At 44.8% G+C, this 19,881-nt stretch overlaps 4 protein-coding genes across 8 annotated transcripts; 2 read left to right on the plus strand and 2 right to left on the minus strand.

The window, feature by feature from the left end:
* Window positions 1-436: 436 nt before the first annotated feature.
* Window positions 437-2,019, minus strand: lsm4 (LSM4 homolog, U6 small nuclear RNA and mRNA degradation associated). Its single transcript, XM_061297674.1, has 5 exons — window positions 1,899-2,019; window positions 1,590-1,631; window positions 1,331-1,429; window positions 1,084-1,264; window positions 437-985 (listed from the first exon to the last, which is right to left on the minus strand). Exons 1-5 carry the CDS (start codon window positions 1,899-1,901, stop codon window positions 882-884), a joined length of 429 nt encoding a protein of 142 aa, XP_061153658.1. The 5' UTR covers window positions 1,902-2,019; the 3' UTR covers window positions 437-881.
* A 467-nt stretch (window positions 2,020-2,486) lies between these two features.
* On the plus strand, window positions 2,487-7,681 carry LOC133167266 (pyroglutamyl-peptidase 1-like). 2 transcript variants are annotated; one of them, XM_061297916.1, is made up of 5 exons: window positions 2,546-2,714; window positions 4,184-4,236; window positions 4,970-5,086; window positions 5,152-5,384; window positions 5,449-7,681. In XM_061297916.1, exons 1-5 carry the CDS (start codon window positions 2,681-2,683, stop codon window positions 5,642-5,644), a joined length of 633 nt encoding a protein of 210 aa, XP_061153900.1. In that variant the 5' UTR covers window positions 2,546-2,680; the 3' UTR covers window positions 5,645-7,681. The 2 variants fall into 2 exon arrangements, with proteins under 2 accessions (XP_061153899.1, XP_061153900.1); XM_061297915.1 differs by lacking the exon at window positions 4,184-4,236 and having other exon boundaries at window positions 2,487-2,714.
* Window positions 7,682-8,284: 603 nt separating this feature from the next.
* upf1 (UPF1 RNA helicase and ATPase) lies at window positions 8,285-16,951 on the plus strand. Of its 3 annotated transcripts, none has more exons than XM_061298072.1 (24): window positions 8,285-8,726; window positions 9,137-9,279; window positions 9,634-9,723; window positions 9,826-9,997; window positions 10,114-10,290; window positions 10,425-10,586; window positions 10,693-10,780; window positions 11,029-11,127; window positions 11,276-11,384; window positions 11,578-11,737; window positions 11,862-11,980; window positions 12,072-12,236; window positions 12,470-12,584; window positions 12,654-12,797; window positions 12,863-13,076; window positions 13,184-13,301; window positions 13,400-13,556; window positions 13,663-13,805; window positions 13,888-14,062; window positions 14,184-14,256; window positions 14,350-14,514; window positions 14,576-14,793; window positions 14,875-14,997; window positions 15,151-16,951. In XM_061298072.1, the coding sequence occupies exons 1-23, from the start codon at window positions 8,556-8,558 to the stop codon at window positions 14,992-14,994; spliced, it is 3,297 nt and encodes a 1,098-aa protein (XP_061154056.1). In that variant the 5' UTR covers window positions 8,285-8,555; the 3' UTR covers window positions 14,995-14,997; window positions 15,151-16,951. The 3 variants fall into 3 exon arrangements, with proteins under 3 accessions (XP_061154056.1, XP_061154054.1, XP_061154055.1); XM_061298070.1 differs by having other exon boundaries at window positions 8,286-8,726; window positions 14,184-14,265; XM_061298071.1 differs by having other exon boundaries at window positions 8,286-8,726; window positions 10,693-10,777; window positions 14,184-14,265.
* A 102-nt stretch (window positions 16,952-17,053) lies between these two features.
* On the minus strand, window positions 17,054-19,784 carry ddx49 (DEAD (Asp-Glu-Ala-Asp) box polypeptide 49). 2 transcript variants are annotated; one of them, XM_061298078.1, is made up of 13 exons: window positions 19,529-19,784; window positions 19,237-19,360; window positions 19,060-19,145; window positions 18,878-18,999; window positions 18,616-18,803; window positions 18,418-18,558; window positions 18,256-18,331; window positions 18,112-18,188; window positions 17,950-18,047; window positions 17,787-17,861; window positions 17,621-17,709; window positions 17,443-17,514; window positions 17,054-17,334 (listed from the first exon to the last, which is right to left on the minus strand). In XM_061298078.1, exons 1-13 carry the CDS (start codon window positions 19,641-19,643, stop codon window positions 17,167-17,169), a joined length of 1,431 nt encoding a protein of 476 aa, XP_061154062.1. In that variant the 5' UTR covers window positions 19,644-19,784; the 3' UTR covers window positions 17,054-17,166. The 2 variants fall into 2 exon arrangements, with proteins under 2 accessions (XP_061154062.1, XP_061154063.1); XM_061298079.1 differs by having other exon boundaries at window positions 17,195-17,334; window positions 17,443-17,539.
* Between the last annotated feature and the right edge of the window lie 97 nt (window positions 19,785-19,881).

Consider the following 19,881-nt stretch of genomic DNA (forward strand, 5'->3'; position numbering starts at 1 on the left):
AAGTGCAAAAATAGAAGAGGGAGGATGAAGTGGCATGGCACGGAGAAACTGAGACGAACCACAGACACACACAAATATTGAAATGTATTTTTCTAACATGTTCAATAACATTACAAATGTATCTTTTTAACATTACATTCAAATGCCAGCTGCGCTATACGATATATTGCTAATGACACTATTACAAAAAGAAAATATATCTTATCTATAATATATCCTTGAAGGACCTATAAATTCCATTCCTACTGCAGTTGCTGCAAACGGATCCCAATACTATAGTGACACCTGTTGGGCAGAAGGGGAATGGCAGGCTAGCAGTAAAGCGATTACGTACGCTTGGCGTAAACTGACGTCACACACGCCTTCATTTCTGGACAATTGTTCCAATATTTTTTTTTTATTCTGATAATCTGCTTGTTGAAATTGAGTGCAACACTTTAAACAAAAGCTCCTTTATTTCCATGTTCTCAAGAACATCATTTACCATACTTTTGTAACGACAAATAAAAGGAAAACAATCATTGTAGCACATCACAGATTTAACAGAAGGAGAATTTGCACCCAAGTGCTTGAACGGAAATGTTCATGAATGTGTATGCAAATTAGGTTGTCACGCTGTGCTGGAAAGCCAATCTGATAACATACAAAAAGAAACCAAAACGTTTATTCCAGTGCATCACATCTTACCAGAACCTTTTATCAATAAACATACTGCCAGGTGGGAGGGATGTACTGAAATAAGATTAAAAAAAAAAAAGAAATCACCATCTGTCTGGCAGTAGAGAGAAAAGTAATTCAGGGCATCATATCTCAGCTTGACTATTTGAGTGTTGGTTGTCTATTTGTGTACTTAGGAAGAGGCTCTTGTGTCGATGACGATGTCAGTGCTGGTTCTTCATCCCTTGTGCTTTGCCAACTTTCTTATCCGGCTGCTGCTGACCTCGTCCTGGGCCGCTCATTCCTCTGCCTCGACCGCCAAACACACCTGGAGAATACGAATGACCAAAGCAAATGAAAAAATCATTTTCAGCAACACATTTCAAACTTGCGCAACAATGCGAAAGCCGGATACGTAAAGCTCACCTCGACCCGGTCCTCCTCTTCCTTTGCCCTGCTGTTTGTTCTGTTGAGCACCTCCCCGTCCTCGACCCTTCGACACCACCTCCTCCTTCACCATGTCGATGATCTCATCCGGGATTCGCAGATACTTGATGGTGCTTCCTCTGATGTAGCACTCGGGCATCCGCCAGAACTTGTCACCATCCTGTTGGAAACAAATAAAGTTTTAGACACAGTGTACTGAGCAGACAAGCTAAACAACAACTTATACCCGAGAGGTGCAGATGACTTCTCTCAAATTGATGTTCATCCAGTTGTCACAACTGACCAGGTGGCCGTTGTATGTCTCGCCATTTTTCAGCTCCACCAGCTGTTGAATAAGTGAAAGAAAAAAATAACATGACAAGCCACCCCCTGCTGTTTCTTTCTCCTAATTTATAAAGAAAAAGGAAATGATAAATTTCACAAAAAAAGCAAAGAACGCTGAGAAACTGCTGCACTAATATACATTGAAATAAACTCCGCCTCACCATTGGATGGTTCTGGGCGGTCTTCAATAGCGACAACGGAAGCTGTAAAACAAAAATACGTTAACAAACTTAAGATACGTACAAAATACATTAATTTGCCATGGAACATCATTTGTCTTTAGTAACAAAAACAGAAGAAATGTACTTTTCGGAAGAAAGGATTTTACAGCTGTAGCTAACTAGCTAGCCTCTGAGCAATTCGTCATTGTTATACTCCTGCCGCAATTAGCTCCTTAACATGCACACTGACCAGTATTTATTGGTTTTAAAACTGCATTATAATTCATAAAACCAGAATAGGTTACCTACCATTGTAATCGGCTCAAATTAAGATTTTTAATCCGAGTTTCATGCGTACGAGCAGTCGAGCACACGATTTGCCTTCGCCTTCTTCTGCGTATAATTTTGAAGGTGGATTATGACTATAATGTCAGCGACTGCCATCTACAGTCCTACATGGGTAGTACAAGTAGATTTGAGTGCTCAAAGAATGCCACGTTTGACTCTTTTTAAAAATCCCATTATTATTATTATTATTATTATTATTATTATTATTATTATTATTATTATTATTATTATTATTATTATTATTATTATTATTATTATTATTATTACTATAAGCTTAGGTCATGTTAAAAATAAATTTTACTCTGCTGTCTGCAGTCAGGTGATTGCAAAAGAGAATCTTAGCTGGATAAATAAAGGTTGAATGAATGAATAAATGAATGAATGAATGAATGAATGAATGAATGAATGAATGAATTATATTCTTTAAACAGGTAACAAAAATTGATTTTAATTTTTTTTTTTTGAAGAAGAAGAAGTAAAACAGATGACGACTGTAGTGTGCCAGTTTGTTTATCAGTTACTTGACACGTTTGAGCTGCCATAGCCGTGGTGACGTCTCTGGTGACGTCACCCACTCCTCCTTCACTCCCTGGGTGTTTGGTGGTCGTTCGCGATCTGCGGTTGTTGGCCCTTTGCCTGCACAGCCACAGAGAGGGGCTGGCTCAACGCTCAACGAGGGGAGACTTTATGGTCTTGCTGCACAACACAGACCTAATAAAACACTCGACGTCTCACGACGGGAAATGGACAACAGTAAACGGACTGTCGTCGTTACAGGTACTGTCATATTGATTGATTTTTTGCTGCCCTTTTATTGAGTCTCAAGGCTAGCTTGTCAGTAGTGGGGAAAAAAAGTTGCTTAGTTGTTGATGACAGTTGCTCGAACGCTAATGGCGTCGGCCTGTTTTTGCTCCACTCAGCTGCCTTTGCACAAAGTACTATTTCAACTGCATGCTGGAGGATTTAGTGCAACATTTTTTTTTTCTTTGCATGCTGGGCTACGATGCCAAAGGAAATCAATTTGCAGGAAACTGTTAAAACGACTTGACCTGACACGATTAAGAAACAACAACAAAGTGTTATGATAATGTACTTGTAATTATGCAATCCGGACTACTCGTGTGGTTGCACAAATGTTTTAACCCGAAAAACCAGTTGGCATTATTATGATAGTAATCATGCATATTGTGGGGAAGATTCGAGAAACATCATTTAAATCTCCATTGATCAGTATAGGGGCGTGCATGACGTTACTGGCGATGACTGCAAGCTGAAGTTTAAATGTAAACAACAGCAGTTTTGGAAAAGCTAAAGAAAATATCATTGCCAAAACGCTGCAATTGTGCAAATGTGCAGAACGACGGGAAAAGAATAACAGGGTGCAAATTACAAATAAAGAAAACAACCGAGCCATTGTAAACTGGCTGCTGATTCACAGGTGATGTTTTGTTGTTGTTGTTGTTGTTGTTGTTGTTGTTGTTGTTGTTGTTGTTAGTACCATTCATTGACTTATCAGATTAATTATTTCTTGTACTAGTGTTGATATTTATTGTTTGTGCTGGACAAAAACAATGACCTATAGGTAACTATACATCCTCGTCGCTGTGTTTCGAGTCTTTATTTACGATCTGACACTTAAATCATGTTTTGTGGCTATGCGACTGCTTTGCAACTCTTGAAAGCAAATCGCAAATTTGAGATTCCTCTCGTTGAGCATCACCACTTCAAATGTACGTCTGCATTGCTTCTCAATCGAGCACGTTTGAAGGGACATCATATTGTTAAACGTAAAGAGAAGTAGCACGGGGAGCGACTTGACAATGGTCCAGACACAAAGGCGTCCCAGCTGATGCTGGATGTATAGTATGCCTGGGAACGGCCTCCTCACAATAGCTTGCCGGCTGGCAACTAGCGACCCCTCACTCTGCTTCTATTCAGCAGCCTGTCAGACAGACTGATCCTCCCTCCACCCAACCCCCAGGGACTCGCTGACCCTTTGAGGGATGGTGGAGGGGGCTTGCTTGGCTGGAGATTCCAATATAAACAAGGCTGTGTGAGGGAATAGGTCTCGTCTGTCGTTTCTGGTTTTGCAGGTCGTAGAGAAAAAACTTTTTTTTGCTTCATTACCTTAATAATCGATAGGATAATTAATTCCCCAAAATGATTTGTTTGTGATGGCCCTAAATGTGACGTAAAGAAAGGGGAGAATATTTTGTTTTCATGCAAATAAAGTCAATATTTTGCAGGTTTTGGCCCATTCGGAGAGCATACAGTCAATGCCAGCTGGGTTGCGGTACAGGTGAGTTTCACCGCTTTTAATACAGATCAGCCATTTACATGCTAAAATAAATCAATGTATCATTATCGTTCATTTTCAAATCAACAAATGTAGCCGGGCCCAAAAAATCGGTGGTCTTCATTGTCAATTGTATATTTTAAAGTCGTTTTTTTTTTCCGAGTATCTTTCCATTACGACAGTTTTTAGCAACGCTAGCTGTTAGCTTCAAAACAACGCAGTCAACAATGTGGATAGACTACACGAGTATTGCATTACCGCTAACACTGTAGGAATTATTTCAATCTTGCAAAGCATCTCTGGAATGCTGGGCCACTCAGAGGTTGGTTCTGGGGCGCATGTGGCCCGCGAGCCGCTAATTGAATGGCCTTTGCTATACAGCATTGCATCGCAGGTGTCCCGAGGTCCTGCTGGGGTTCCTAACAGTGCATGTGTGTGTGTGTGTGTGTGGAGATGGGGTGGGGTAGATATTGGTTGTCAGGGTGTCTAGACAAACTTGATAAGGATATTAAAGGCAAACAAAAGGCAGCTTTGTGGCAAGGTCACGGACGTGGTCAAACGAGCCTCCTTTTAGGGCAGCGGGGGTCAGCGTCCAGGGCGATTTGTCCCGGCATGGAGATGAAGGGGAGGAGTCAGTGCGTCGACACATTTGTCTTGTTGTGTGTCTCAAATCGGCGTCAAGACTATTGTTGTATTGCCGTCTCAAATACCTGAATGTCTTTCTGTGCCCCGACAGGAGCTGAAGAAGCTCGGGCTTGGAACCGAAGTGGACTTGCAGGTCTACGAGGTTCCTGTGGAGTACCAAACGGTGCAGAGTTTAGTTCCATCACTATGGAAGAAGTATCACCCAATGGTAAATTGAAAAGAATGAAAAGATTTGATGTCGCATTTATAATATTTATTTTGCCTATTTTCCAGCTGGTCGTTCATGTGGGCGTCTCAGGCATGGCCACCACTGTCACATTAGAGAAGTGTGGCCGAAATCATGGCTATAAAGGTTTGGACAACAGCAGCTTCTGTCCTGACTCCCAATGTTGCGTCGTGGGAGGCCCAGACTGTATTGACTCCGTTATTGACATGGAATCGGTCTGCAAGAGAGTGACCGCCTCCGGACTGGGAGTTGCCGTGTCCGTCTCCAAGGACGCCGGAAGGTATTTATTTTGCGCTTTGCCGTAACTTCTGAGGGGAAATTAAGATGAAGTCTTTTTCTTCTAGGTATCTGTGCGACTTCACTTATTACACATCCCTGTACATGAGCCACGGTCGCTCGGCCTTCATCCACGTGCCGCCTCTCGGGAAGCCGTACAGCGGCGAAGACCTGGGCCGTGCGCTGCAAGCCATCGTCCGGGAGATGCTGGAACTTCTGGGTGACGCCAAGGAGAAGATTCACTGCCAGCAACACTTCCACTAAGTGACCTCTTGATGCCAGCCAGCCAGCCAGCCAGCCAGCCAGCCAGCCTCTCCAGCCACGCAAGACAAATTGCACTCGACCACAAGTAGCCAAGTTCTTTCTTTTTCTCGTCCCGTCTGAGATCACGGTAGCTTCAGTGCGTAGGAACCTTTTTCTTCGTCTGTCCTTGCTTAACTATTTTGCGATTGAAAAAAAGATTGTCCCACTTTAAAATTTTTGATTTGCGAATATGTTAGAGTTGTAGCACCTCCAAAGCACAGGAAGATTTGTTGTTGACACACACACACACACACAAAAAAAGATAGTTGCTACAGAGTATAGCAGATCCTACACAGCGTTACTCCAAATGTGGCTACTAGTATTGCACCTTATAGTGTTAGGGTTACTGACATAGTTACAGGAGTCACATTTGGGATGAATTAGGATTTTTATTTTTTTTTATATATCCTTCCATTTCAGGATTTTGCCTTATTCATATTACCAAAGCTTCCAGGTTACTTCTGAATTTTTGTTTCAATTCTCAATACAAAAATCATTTCCAAGTCTATAAGTGTGTAGACTTATACGTGATTAAAATATTCTTGGAGGAACTCTTGAGTATAAAACCCGCTGCTCCTCTCTCCATCCATCTTCCTCTTAAGTCTATCTGTGCTATTTCATATTAGATGTTGAATTGTTTCTGGACTCTTTTTCTTTATAAGAAGTTGCGAATTTACCTTCTTTTACAAAGGTGGTTTAAAATTGGGTTAGGGTCGGTTCCAGCTCACATTCCCTCCGTTTTGTGGCCCATTTCTGACCAATAATTCACCCCCCCCCCTGAGATCTGATCAAAGGTTGTGCAATATGATGTTAACAGATCTCCTGCTTGTCGGCTTTACCGGGCTGCACAATTATTTGAAAATCTTTGTGCTTGACCTTTGGCCTTTCTCTCTGTTTGTGCCCTGCGATTGGCTGGCGACCAGTTCAGTCCAATGTTTTTCCCCTTCACCAAATTGTGCAGCCTGGAAACTTTTAGGCTTTTGAATTCCATTTATAGCTGCTCATACGTAACAATAATTGTGTCAAGTCAGATTTGGGGCGGAAATTCTGGTTTCTAGCACTTTCTTGCTTTTCCACTTTTTAGTTTGTCGCTATTATGATATGTTGCTGAACATAAACTTAATTTCCGTAGAAAAATCTTGAGTTCCTCTCAATATTTCCTCTGGCTTACTTATGTCTATTTGTTTTATGCCTTTCAGTTCCAATTAAGATGTTGGGCCAGTTGATTTATTTTCTTTCTTGCCGTAAAAGTAGTAACCTGAAGCAGAACTTGTACACTGCTTAACACATTTATTAAACCACAACCCAAAGTATGGGGGATAGTTGCCCTGAATTAACAGCACTAGTAATTGACAAAATCATACTTCATGTTTGTGTACACAGAGAATAGAACAAAAGTGATTTTTGTATAATGCTATAATAGAATTCTAATGATCCAAAAAATATAGTTATAAAATTGTTATTCTTGAAGAGGGGAAAGAATGTGCTGGTGACTGGTGGTTTAATACATTTGTTCAGCATTGTACATTTCATTTTAGTCTGTCAATTGTTTAATTGTTGACCGGGCAAGTTTGGTAGGTGCTGATGTTTAACGGGGCGTGGCATTGTGAGTGCAAGTACGTATGTGAATGGGGTCGTGCTGCACTTAACAGTTGCTGACAAATGTAGAGCTAGTATGTTTTCCTTTTAACTCCTGTGCCTTGCTGTTATTTATTTTTGTTTGGATAAGGCCTTAAACGTTGGGTGGCCGGTCAGTTCAAAGATTTATCGGAATTTATCCAGGCAAATGCGTGGCTACCTCAAAACCGTTTTTTAATCTCAAAGCGGGGCGCAACATTATGACTGTGAGTTATTGTGAGTACTGTACCTCTGTAAGGGAACATCCCATGAAAGGCCTGTTCTCCGCTTCTGACATTATCAGAGCACTGTTACAATAAGTAAGATTGGCTTTATATGAGGAGGCTTTTAAATAAAGATAATTGAGATGTTGATAACTGATTGGTGTCGTGTTTTTTTTTGGTATGAATAAGCAATTTGCAACATTGGTAATTGAAATTATTATTATTATTATTTAGGGTTAAAATTACTCTGTTATTGTGATTTTACATGGCTGTTTTAAGGGGGGGGGGATAAGCACATTGCCATAAATCATTGTCATTTTTTATTTGACAAAATTGTAATCAGAAAGTAAAAAATATTAAGCTAAATTAGACCAAGTGAATTCTGCTTTCTCTTTTTTTTAGTTGCATAGCATACAGACATTCAAATTAAAATTTTCCATTTGTAGGATAAACTTATATAAAAGGACAAAGCACAAATTTAAAAAAGCAATACAGAATTTAAGATTTAAATGCAATTTCAGTTGGAGGGTTACATCAAAGATCTTTGCTAAATATTAACTATGTAAGACGTAATTTCAGCTCAGACAAAAAAAAATGGAAAAAGTGGAGAAAAAAATATAACATTTTGCTTTGTGAAGAATGTTGCTTTCTCACAAATACACTCAATTGCGGTGATGACGTAACAGTGGGCCGGAGAAAAGCCGCATCACTTGCACGTTTTTAGAGTTTGCCATTTGTCGCAAAGCTTTTTTTGGCGTTTGTCTTTCGACACCCGGAAACGAGCCCTGAGTGAGAGCTCTTCATGTGTTCGCCTCTCTCTGCTGCTCACTGTCAACGTGAGGGACGTCACACGTCGAGCGCCGCACAGAAAGAAATCCGTGGCTACTGGACCTTCATCGAGGTTCTGTTCGGTACCATTTTACCTCCAGCTTTACCGTTACGTGTCGGATTCACGTTTCCTTGGCGACAAGCACACAAGGTGCGAACTGGAATCTTTTGGACGAACGGCAGAGACCCAAACTTGAGTCGAGATGAGTGTGGAGGCGTACGGGCCAAGCTCCCAGACCCTCACCTTCTTGGACACCGAGGAAGCGGAGTTGCTCGGAGCGGACACCCAGGGCTCCGAATACGACTTCACCGACTTCACTCTCCCGAGCCAGACTCAGACCCAGGGCCAGACTCCGAGTCAGCTTGACGGCCAGGTTTGCGTCTTGTTTTTTTTGTGCCAGCGACAAACATCATCGCGCGGTGTACTGACGTTAGCCGAAGCTAGTTAGCTGCGAAAGCGTTGGATGCTATGCTAACCCGCTATTATTATTGGACGTATGCGACTGTTAGCTTGTTGCTAAGCTACCCTTCCGACTGAGCCACAAAGTATTCACGTGTGCTTTTGTTTGCCATCAAATCTCGTCGGAAATCAATCGGCATATTTTAGTACTCAATTGTGTATGACAAAACGTGCTTTGGCAATATGGCGACCCTAAGGAAACTTTGTTAGAGCGTCTTTTCCGCAATGTGATTTCTCGCAGCTAATATTAGCTTCGAGTTGTTAGCATAACACGTTATTGCTACGCTATGCTATGCTAGACGTAAAGCTTGCGTTGTGCTGCAGGTTAACGGTCCCGATGATGGTCTCCACAACGGCGGAGTGGAAGATTCTGTGGTCAAAGCCAGTCAGCTGTTGGCAGAACTCAATTTTGAGGAGGATGAAGAAGACGCGTACTACACCAAGGACCTGCCCGTGCATGCTTGCAGGTAAGCTTGACAGCAACACGTTGTTTAGACCGAGGGCTTCACTTTGGTTCATATTTCTACCACAATGCTATCAATGATTGCCTTCTGCAAATAACTAAAGTATACTTTGATGGCCTTGTGGTCATTCGACAGGCTTTGTGTTATGTTGTTTTAACTGCCTCTGTGGAAGTACATGTTTTGCATAACAAAATGTTGTCGTGATAGTATCTTCTTTCTTTGACTATACACAATAAGCCCGTTAAACTTCTTTTGCATCGTGGCAGAATAATTAACAGCCTATTCAAGAATATGAGATATGTAACTTTTGTACGGTTTGACGACATCCACGTCATCCATCCAACACTTTTCTTGCAGCTATTGTGGCATTCACGATCCGGCCTGTGTGGTGTACTGCAACACCAGCAAGAAGTGGTTCTGCAATGGACGTGGAAATACATCTGGCAGGTGTGTAGGCCTCCTCATAAATTGTTTGACTCTGAGCTTCCACTGAATGACAGAAAAGATGAAATAGACGCTTACTAATCATTCTCATCCGCTGACTTGTAGCCACATAGTGAACCACTTGGTGCGAGCCAAATGCAAAGAGGTGACACTTCACAAAGATGGACCCTTGGGAGAGACCGTCCTGGAGTGTTACAACTGCGGGTGTCGTAATGTCTTCCTCCTGGGATTCATCCCTGCCAAGGCTGATTCTGTAGTCGTGCTGCTCTGTAGGCAAGTGACTGTGGCTGACTTGACTGAAACACACATCCATCCATCCGTCAGAAGAAGGGCAGTCTGGAGTTTAATGTGTTCCCCCCTGTCTGTGTGAATGTTTCATCTCTCCACAGGCAGCCTTGTGCCAGCCAGAGTAGCCTGAAAGACATCAACTGGGATAGCTCCCAGTGGCAGCCGCTGATCCAAGACCGTTGCTTTCTCTCGTGGCTGGTGAAGATCCCGTCGGAGCAAGAGCAGCTGCGTGCCCGGCAGATCACTGCCCAGCAGATCAACAAGCTGGAGGAACTCTGGAAGGTAGACCTCGGTCGGACACGCTGGGAAGCTATTCTGTTGTCGAGTGACGCAAGACACCTTCGATCGAAGCTGCGATCGCTCGCTTACTGGCACAGCAAATTTAATCCTGATGGTGCCCGTTGTCTTTCCTTCAGGACAACCCCACCGCCACCTTGGAGGACTTGGAGAAGCCCGGTGTCGACGAGGAGCCCCAACACGTGTTGCTGCGCTACGAGGATGCCTACCAGTACCAAAACATTTTTGGCCCTTTGGTCAAACTGGAGGCCGACTATGACAAGAAGCTCAAGGAGTCTCAGGTATTGCTCGTGTGAAGCCTCTTCAGATATTGTTTATTTACGTGCTAACTTTGCAGGTTAGTATGTATGTCTTAAATCATGGTCTCTCCATTTTCTCCTTCTGCAGACCCAAGATAATATAACAGTAAGGTGGGACTTGGGCCTGAATAAGAAGCGGATTGCATATTTCACTCTACCGAAGACCGATTCAGGTGGTAATTCCTGAGATTCACTTCTTCCCAGTCATGCAGAAAGATCCTCATCTAATCTCCTCCCACTGACTGCGCACTTCCTCCAACCATCATCATTTAGTAGCATGTGTGCTTGCTTAGTTCTGTTCTTGACCGGCTTCGAGTCAGTCTTTATTTGTTAATACACATTGTGGATTCACTAGCAAGTCTATTTCGAGCGGAAATGTGAAAGATTCTAACACCATGCCGCTTGTGTCCTTTGCAAATATCAGACATGCGCTTAATGCAAGGCGATGAGATCTGCCTGCGCTACAAAGGTGACCTGGCCCCGCTTTGGAAAGGGATCGGTCATGTCATCAAGGTCCCCGACAGTATCCTTTCCACGGATTATTATTTTCCAGAATTACAGGCTGAGCTATCGTTGCCTGGCAGTGGCGTTATTGTGATCTTACAGCTTCACTGTGGCGGCTTTAGACGTTTCCCAAAAATCTAGAATTCCCTAACAACATTTTGTAACAGACTACGGGGATGAAATTGCTATTGAACTGCGGAGCAGTGTTGGAGCCCCCGTGGAAATTCCTCATAACTTCCAGGTGGACTTTGTGTGGAAGGCGACTTCGTTTGACAGGTAGGCTCTTTCAGCGGCTTTGTAACATCGGGGCGATGTGATGCTGTGTCATGATACGATTTGGTGAGCGCTGAAGGAACTTTTGAGTCATAGAAATATAGTCCAAAATTTGCAAGATTATCAAACAAGAGCCTCGCCGAACGATATCTGTGTCTGACAGCGATGCTAACCGTTCATGCTTGTTCTCCTGCAGAATGCAGAGCGCTCTGAAGACCTTTGCCGTGGATGAAACCTCAGTGTCGGGTTACATTTACCACAAGCTCCTGGGTCACGAAGTGGAAGATGTTACCATCAAGTGTCAGCTGCCCAAGCGCTTCACTGCCCAGGGCCTACCTGATCTCAATCACTCACAGGTCAGTCTTGTCGATCTTTTTCTCCCGGTTGGCTTTCGTCGGACGTTGTGCTTTGTCGCGAATGAAGCAGTTTAAAAGAAAAGGTTTCGACGTTCCCATTTGTATTATGTTCCGTCGTGCGTAGGTGTACGCCGTGAAGACGGTGTTGCAGAGGCCTCTCAGCCTCATCCAGGGTCCTCCCGGCACCGGCAAGACTGTCACCTCGGCCACTATCGTCTACCACCTGTCACGTCAGGGCAACGGGTAATCCTTTCGAAGGGTTCCGTCTTGACATTAGTCCTGAATCCTGTCGTTGGTCTTTGTCGCGATCTACTGTCTCTTCCCGTCTTCGTAGACCAGTCCTGGTGTGCGCTCCCAGTAACATTGCAGTGGACCAGTTGACCGAGAAGATTGACAAGACCGGCCTCAAGGTGGTCAGGCTGTGCGCCAAGAGCCGTGAAGCTATCGAGTCGCCGGTGTCTTTCCTGGCATTGCATAATCAGATCAGCAATATGGACAGGTCAGTCTATCTATGGAGATGGAGTGCCTCTGCTTTGTCGCCACAAGGAATCAATTCTCGTTTCAGCGATCGAATGAATCTCGTGCCACGGGTCAGCAAGTTCTTGCCGTGCGACACTCGCCATTTGCGACCTTGAAATGTCGAACGCCACTTCCGAGTCTTCGAACCCTGTATTTGAATTGGCCGTGTGATGGCGGAGTTTCTGTAGTCACCCTGTAGCGTTTGAATTTCAGCATGCCAGAACTTCAGAAACTTCAGCAGCTGAAGGACGAGACCGGGGAGCTGTCTTCCGCCGACGAGAAGCGCTACCGAGCTCTGAAACGCACCGCTGAGAGGGAGCTGCTCATGGTGAGTCCAACTGAATTCTCTCAAGCTAAAAGTTGATTGAAATGAGTCACTCATTGTCTTCTGTTGCAGAACGCCGATGTCATCTGCTGCACCTGCGTTGGCGCAGGGGACCCTCGCCTGGCCAAGATGCAGTTCCGCTCCATCCTGATTGACGAGAGCACCCAGGCCACCGAGCCGGAGTGTATGGTGCCTGTTGTGCTCGGAGCAAAGCAGGTAGGTTGTTGAATGGAAAGGATATCTGGACCATCTCTAATATTTCCTTTTTTGCCATGGTGTAGCTCATACTGGTTGGTGATCACTGCCAGCTTGGTCCTGTGGTGATGTGTAAGAAGGCGGCCAAAGCAGGGTTGTCCCAGTCCCTGTTTGAGCGCCTGGTGGTTCTGGGGATCCGGCCAATTCGCCTTCAGGTCCAATACCGAATGCATCCGGCTCTCAGCGCCTTCCCGTCTAACATCTTCTACGAGGGCTCCTTGCAGAACGGCGTCACAGCAGGTTTGCTCCAATTAATTTTGCCGTGTTGACTACTGAGGAGAATTCGATCTTTTACCCCGCAGAGATGAAAAACGCAAGTTCTTTTTAACTTTTTTTTTTTTTTCCAGCTGACCGCATCAAGAAGGGCTTCGACTTCCAGTGGCCACAGCCCGACAAACCAATGTTCTTTTATGTGACGCAAGGCCAGGAGGAAATTGCTAGCTCCGGAACTTCCTACCTGAACAGGTAACGGCACACTGCAAAATTCCCAGTAAGCCATTTCTTGCTCCTTGATTGGATTCAGTGTGTAATGTTTTTTTTTTTCTCCTCTTTTCCTCGTTAAGGACTGAGGCTGCAAATGTCGAGAAGATCACCACCAGGCTGTTGAAGGCGGGTGCCAAGCCGGACCAGATTGGGATCATCACCCCGTATGAGGGTCAGCGTTCGTACCTGGTCCAATACATGCAGTTCAGTGGCTCTCTGCACACTAAACTCTATCAGGTACATCGCCCAGACCTAAAGCACGCCAACTTTTATTTTTAATTCTTGAAATCCTCATGTTAAAAAAAAAGATTGCATATGCTTGTGTTATCCTGTCCCATAACAGCAAGTGGAAATTGCAAGTGTGGATGCCTTCCAAGGCAGAGAGAAAGACTTTATCATCCTGTCTTGCGTTCGCGCTAACGAGCACCAGGGGATCGGCTTTTTGAACGATCCGCGGCGTCTTAACGTGGCTTTGACCAGAGCCAAGTAAGGAAGCGGCGTTTTGAGATAATCAAACTCAACACGTCTCGGTTGTATTTGTTGACAATGTGATGTGTCCTTTGTGGAGATATGGAGTGATCATCGTGGGCAACCCCAAGGCGCTTTCGAAGCAGCCACTGTGGAACAACCTGCTGAACAACTACAAAGAGCAGAAAGTCCTGGTGGAGGGACCCCTGAACAACCTGAGGGAGAGTCTCATGCAGTTCAGCAAGCCACGCAAGCTGGTCAACGCCATCAATCCTGTGAGTTGCTGTCGAGACAACAGCGGGACACTCACCTTTTTAGGGGGAAATGTCTCCGATAATTAAGCATTATAGTCTTAAAAAAAACAAAAACATGATTTTTTCTTCGGTTGTGTTTTAGGGTGGACGTTTCATGAGCACTGCGATGTATGATGCCCGTGAAGCTCTCATCCCTGGCTCTGTTTACGACCGCAGTAATACTGGTGCTTGTTTCACATGAAAAAAAAAAAAATATCCCACATTCATCAAGGGTGTTCTCGTCGCTGACTGTTTCTTTTGTATCGCAGTCGGTCGCCCGGCAAACATGTACTTCCAAACTCACGACCAGATCGGGATGATCGGGGCAGGCCCAGGCCACCTGGCTGCAATGAATCTCCCGATTCCCTTCAACCTGGTGATGCCCCCCATGCCTCCGCCGAGCTACTTGGGCCAAACCAACGGCCCGGCTGCAGGTACGCAAAGATAAAGGGGTAAACGGACTCATCCCGTATTAAAATCCTTCTGCGCTATCAGGCCGTGGAGCTATGAAAGGGAATAAGCCAGGGCGCGGTGGGCGCCAGAGGCCCCGTGGTTCAGCAGCCCAAGGTGCCACTCATGGACCAAACAGCCAAGCCAGCCAGGACGGGGCCTCGCAGTCCTTCTCGCAGGGGCCGCTGACTCAAGGCTACATCTCCATGAGCCAGCCTTCCCAGATGAGTCAGCCTGGTCTCTCCCAGCCTGAACTGTCCCAGGTAATGAATGTAGCATTGGTTGATTGAGAATCACTGCCTCAAATAGATCCATTTAACTGATTTTTTTTTTAATCTCTACAGGACAGTTACTTGGGTGACGAGTTCAAGTCCCAGATCGACGTGGCTTTGTCCCAGGACTCGACTTACCAGGGCGAACGTGCATACCAGCATGGTGGGGTGACTGGCCTGTCACAGTACTAGAGTGTAAGTGCATCAACTTGGACTTTTTTTTTTTGTTAGCAATTAGGCTGATGACTGCAGTTCAATTCTAAAAAGGGGAAACCTAGAATCACTTGCTCGGAAAAATTGTCATTTGTGTCGATTTTGGTTTCAACCAGTGCGTTGTCATCCTTGCAGGTTGCTTGAAGAAGTGAGCTAGGCTTGAGCTGAGCTTAGTTCACTAGCTTTTTAATCTGGGAAATAATAAAATCATAAAATGGATACCTGTTTTCCTCTGCTACAACCGAAGCACCACCGAGTGAAAGCGACGGAATAGCAAACCAATGACCAGCGAGAGAAATAAGAGGGTGGAAGACGAGGGCACGAAGAGGACGGGCGAGGAAGAGGCAAAAGGCCGGTGGACGGGCAGTAGGCGGGCACCCACGGCAGTCGGTGCAAAGGAACGAGGAGGGAAGTCGACAAGGATGGCCACGGCTTGTCGAGCTGCCGAGGGGAAGCGAGGTGACACGCCGGTGGTCTCGAGGCTCAAATGCCAACCCCAAACGTCCAACAAACATCCTTGGCCTCGCAGACGCCAGGAAAGGGGGCGGGTGACACTCCAAGTTTTCCAGCTGAATTTGAAGAATTGGTTCTCCAGACTTGCACGAGGCTGGATCGCACAACCAGTGATTCAACAGGCGATGCTTAAAAAACAAAAAGAAAAAAAAAGAAGAAGAAATCATCCTAAAAATGTCCAACTCACGAGAAGTCCTGGACCGATCTAAATTTTGTTCGATATTGGGAGGAGGGTCCCAAAATCCTCAGCGGCCTCTGAAGGAAAAGTGGAAGTCGACACACATTCTCTCTCTCTCTCTCTCCCCCTCGGAGAGGAAAGGAAACACTTTCTGTGCTTGACACTGACGATCTGGAGCCTGGAACTGAGAAACCCAACCACTTGCCTTGGTACCCACTGGGTCTTTCTACAAGGTCTTCTAACGGAGTGGTTTTGCACCACGCGTCAGTGGTGGACTGGCTTAGGGGATTTCAGACTTTTTTTCCCCCCAAGGCATGGCTCACAAATCCCACCCATGCCGCACTCTTGAGACCATTTTCGTCTTTGACGTAGCTTTCGAATCAGCACAAAATTTGAAAAAAAGAAAAAAAAAAAATTATAACCTGACCAGCATTGAATAACTACTTTCTGTAGCAGTCATGGCTATCGCTTTCTCTAATCTTTTTCGTAATGCAGCATTGCTGAGTAACGAGGTGTGAACTCAATTAAGAGTCGTCCTCCCCCCCCCCCCCCCATGCTTGAGGAAACCTGTTGTGTTGATCACATGAACACGAGGGGAAGAAAAGGAAGGTGGCTTGGGAAGAAACGGACGATGCCGATAGTTGTCGCCCCGTCGCAGTGAAGGAGAGGCCAAATGTGGTGGAACATTTTACATCATGCGTTGAAACCGTCAATTTCTAATCTGTAGAACTGAACGATGGACAATGGCTGTTTTGGACTTTGAGTCAGTGCCTATACGTTTGTTTAAAAAAAAAAAAATGGCTGCAGCACAAGCAAGAATGTACTGGGAAAAAACAGCTTTGGAGCCCTCCGACACCACAGGGCTCCATTTTTATTTTGTTACATGCGGTATAGAGATGAGGCCAGGTCATGTTTGGAAGCCACCTTCCTTCTCTGGGGTGAAATCAATGGAGGATGGGATATTTTCTTTTGCTTCAGTGTGATTTTGATGAATCCAATGCAGATTTAGCTGCCTTGTGGAATTCCTTAGCTTGTTGAATTCTATTTGCTTTTGTCGTTTATTTTTAGCTCAGTCGTGCGTCCGCTTTGACTAGTTTGTAGCAACGTGTTGCCATCAGGAATGATTTTAGATTCTCAGACCGCTTGTGGTTGTAGTTTGATCAAGTATAGATTTGGTTGCGCTTGATCCGTTTATTACATGTAACGGCTTTAAAAAAAAAAAAAAATCGCTTATGTTTTGTCATCGGAGCCAACGCGTTTGCATCGTGTAATGTGTCTCATGAATTGTCAACATCTAAGTGGGATGTAAATATAAAGTACAAGCGATAGAATGAAAATACTGCCACAAATTTATCATTTCATTTATTCTATATAAAATAAATGTTGATTTGCAGACAGTCACAAATATGAAAGAATTTGTTATTGCACAGTAATAAAAGAGCAAACCACCCCAACAAGTGTCAATGTGCTCCTTGTTTTGCCTTTTTCTTATGTGTGCTCTTAAATTTCCTTTTGAGCTGTCCTTGTCTCTGTCCCTCAATGTTCTTCTGGATTTGCTCTTTGAATTTCTTTTTCTGCCGCTTGAGCTTCTCTAGTTCTGCTTTCCTCTTTGCCTCCATGTCTGGATCCTGGAATCAGACAAAGCCCCAAATCGGAATTGTGTTACCATCGGGTTTTTTTTTTGTTTGTTTAGAACCAATACAGTAAACTGAATAAAGTGTTTAAAAAAGACTTACCTTTCCTTCCAAGATCATGTCTTTCCTCTTATTGATCTCCTTTTTTTCATCAAAATCTGTCGACTCCAGCCTCTACAAAAAAAAAGATAATACGACACTAGTATTAAAACAGGCCATCATTTTCATCTGCAGTAATTTATATTAGGTGAAAGCTGAAGACATGATGCAAAGCGCTTACTATTTCACACTCTCGTTTAGTCACGTTGACCTGCGTGAGGATCTTCAGGACTTCTTTCTCTTCCACTGCAAACTCCTTCATTTTAGCCTCTGAAGAAAATAAAAAAAAGACAATGAATTGACCAGACGGCAAATTAAAAGTTTGCGTGAACTGTTCAACGACTTACGACTTTGTTCCTCAATGGCGTGAACGAGATGGATGTCGTACTGTGTCACCAGCGTGATGGACACCCCGTTCCTGCCTGCGGAGGAACAACACAACACCTCATGAGACTCGGTCAAGGTGAGGAATTGTCTAAATTGTTGCACAGGCATTGAAATGGTGACTACCTGCTCTGGCTGTTCGGCCCACCCTGTGGATGTACGTTTTTGGCAGGCCGGGGGTGTTGTGGTTGATGACAACCTGTACAGTTGGAATGTCCAAGCCCCTATTGTAAAGTCAAAAGGTGAATGAGTGAGAAATGAATCACCAAGTGTCGGGGAGCTTCTTACCTGGCAGCTACATCTGTGGCGATCAGGATTTTATAGACGCTGGCCTTGAACTTGGCCAGATTGGCAAATCGTTGTTTCTGGAATTGCAAAAGAGGAGAGCTCACCTCACAGCTCACACATCTTTTGTTTGGAGTCGTTTCTCACCTGTTTCATCATCGAATGGAGGTTGATTGTAGGGAAGTCGAATTGGCGAAGCATCATGGTGAGGACTTGACAGCTCCTGTGGGAAATCGAAACCGCGGTCTTTTTGGACCGACCGCAAAGAAAATTGTCCCCCCCCCCACTAAATCTGTTTTGAGATCTTACTTGCATGTGTTGGTGAAGATAATGATGGACCAGTCGTCGTGCTCGTCCGTGAAGGTCTGGATCAGGTGTACCAGGTAGGCGTCCTTCACCTTCTCCGGAGTCAGAATGTACCTCTGGTCCAACTCCTCCACCGTGCGCGTCCTGGTAACGACATTGACTCAGAGTAGCGTTCTACCACGTGGTTTGCAGGACGCTTACTCGGACGTGCTCTCCCAGAAGAAAGGTTTGTTCATGGCGATGCTCTTCAAGTCCTGCAGCGTGTCGGTGAGCGTGGCGCTGAACAGAAGAGTCTGCCGTTTGGCCGGCAGCACCCCGAGGATCACCTCCAGGTCTTTGGTGAAGTCTGTGCAGCCCTGCTCCAGCAACCGGTCTGCCTCGTCCAAGATCTGCCAGACAAAAATGTAGGACAAATATTTAATTATGACAGGCTTTAACTATCCATCTTTTTGGATCAACTCACCAAGAACTGGATCCTCCTCAAGCTGAAGGTGTTGGAGCTCCGGATGTGGTCGGCCAGCCTGCCAGGTGTGGCTACCACCACGTGAGGCTGGTTTGAAAGCTCCAGGGCCTGGCTCACCATGTCTGTTAACGACACAGAACGTCACCAATTCTGCATTTGGAGCTGGCACAGTCCGCTCGTACCCATTCCACCTACGACGATGCAGTCGCGCAGACCCAGCGGCTTCCCCAGGACTCGAAACTGCTCCGCGATCTGGTACGCCAACTCTCTGCATCACAACACAGTGACACTCATAATATTAACAGACTGATCAGCACTTTTGTATTCGCTGTAAGGTCTGCCACAGCAGCAGCACCAACCTAGTTGGCGTCAGCACCAGGCAGAAGATGCCATAAGGGTCATCTGAGAGTTTCTGTAGCACGGGAAGCACAAAGGCTGCGGTCTTCCCACTTCCGGTTTTGGCGCAACCCATGCAGTCACGACCTAGGTGCAAAGAATATTTTATTTATTAGTTAGATGACACCATTGTCTAGCATGCCATCATCGTTTGAGAAACATCTTTTGAGACAACAGTCCTGTAAGTGTGCAAACTTATAGAATAATCCGAAATACACTGAAATGAAAAGTTGTTAGTATTTATAGCTGTCTTACCTTCTAGAATAGCTGGCATGCATTTTTCCTGGACAGCTGTCGGTTTGTTGATGCCTAACTGCTTACACTGCTTAATGAGCCAGTCGGAGAGCCCAAGCGACGAAAAGTCACTCATTTTAGAATCACTCCCCGAAGCTTTAAATACGCACAAATAACGGAAAAAAAAAAAAAACACGTGAAAAGACAGAAAAATTTAGTCGAGCTAACACAGCATCATGTGTATTTTTCACGTTCACAACATGGAGGACTTTCTTCTTCGTCGTAAAATAGCAACTGACGAAAGGTTGAGGGTACACACGGGCTCCTCTAGCGGCCAAAGAGTGAAAGTGCAAGATAAAATCCACCCTTTTTTA

This window comes from Syngnathus typhle, linkage group LG14 (genome assembly GCF_033458585.1).
Source record: "Syngnathus typhle isolate RoL2023-S1 ecotype Sweden linkage group LG14, RoL_Styp_1.0, whole genome shotgun sequence".
In the NCBI taxonomy this organism is placed as follows: Eukaryota; Metazoa; Chordata; class Actinopteri; order Syngnathiformes; family Syngnathidae; genus Syngnathus; species Syngnathus typhle.

Coding starts and splice junctions, on each gene's coding strand:
- lsm4 (XM_061297674.1), bottom strand. Junction 1,430..1,589: donor CCGCCCAGAACCATCCAATG/GTGAGGCGGAGT, acceptor CTTATTCAACAG/CTGGTGGAGCTGAAAAATGG. Junction 986..1,083: donor AAGAGGAGGACCGGGTCGAG/GTGAGCTTTACG, acceptor CGTATTCTCCAG/GTGTGTTTGGCGGTCGAGGC.
- LOC133167266 (XM_061297915.1), top strand. CDS start 2,625: ATGGTCTTGCTGCACAACACAGACCTAATAAAACACTCGACGTCTCAC. Junction 2,715..4,969: donor ACGGACTGTCGTCGTTACAG/GTACTGTCATAT, acceptor GTGCCCCGACAG/GAGCTGAAGAAGCTCGGGCT. Junction 5,087..5,151: donor GGAAGAAGTATCACCCAATG/GTAAATTGAAAA, acceptor CCTATTTTCCAG/CTGGTCGTTCATGTGGGCGT.
- upf1 (XM_061298070.1), top strand. CDS start 8,556: ATGAGTGTGGAGGCGTACGGGCCAAGCTCCCAGACCCTCACCTTCTTG. Junction 10,781..11,028: donor ACCGAAGACCGATTCAGGTG/GTAATTCCTGAG, acceptor TGCAAATATCAG/ACATGCGCTTAATGCAAGGC. Junction 11,738..11,861: donor CTGATCTCAATCACTCACAG/GTCAGTCTTGTC, acceptor CGTCGTGCGTAG/GTGTACGCCGTGAAGACGGT.
- ddx49 (XM_061298078.1), bottom strand. CDS start 19,643: ATGAGTGACTTTTCGTCGCTTGGGCTCTCCGACTGGCTCATTAAGCAG. Junction 19,146..19,236: donor CTGGTGCTGACGCCAACTAG/GTTGGTGCTGCT, acceptor GTTGTGATGCAG/AGAGTTGGCGTACCAGATCG. Junction 17,335..17,442: donor ACATGATCTTGGAAGGAAAG/GTAAGTCTTTTT, acceptor GTCTGATTCCAG/GATCCAGACATGGAGGCAAA.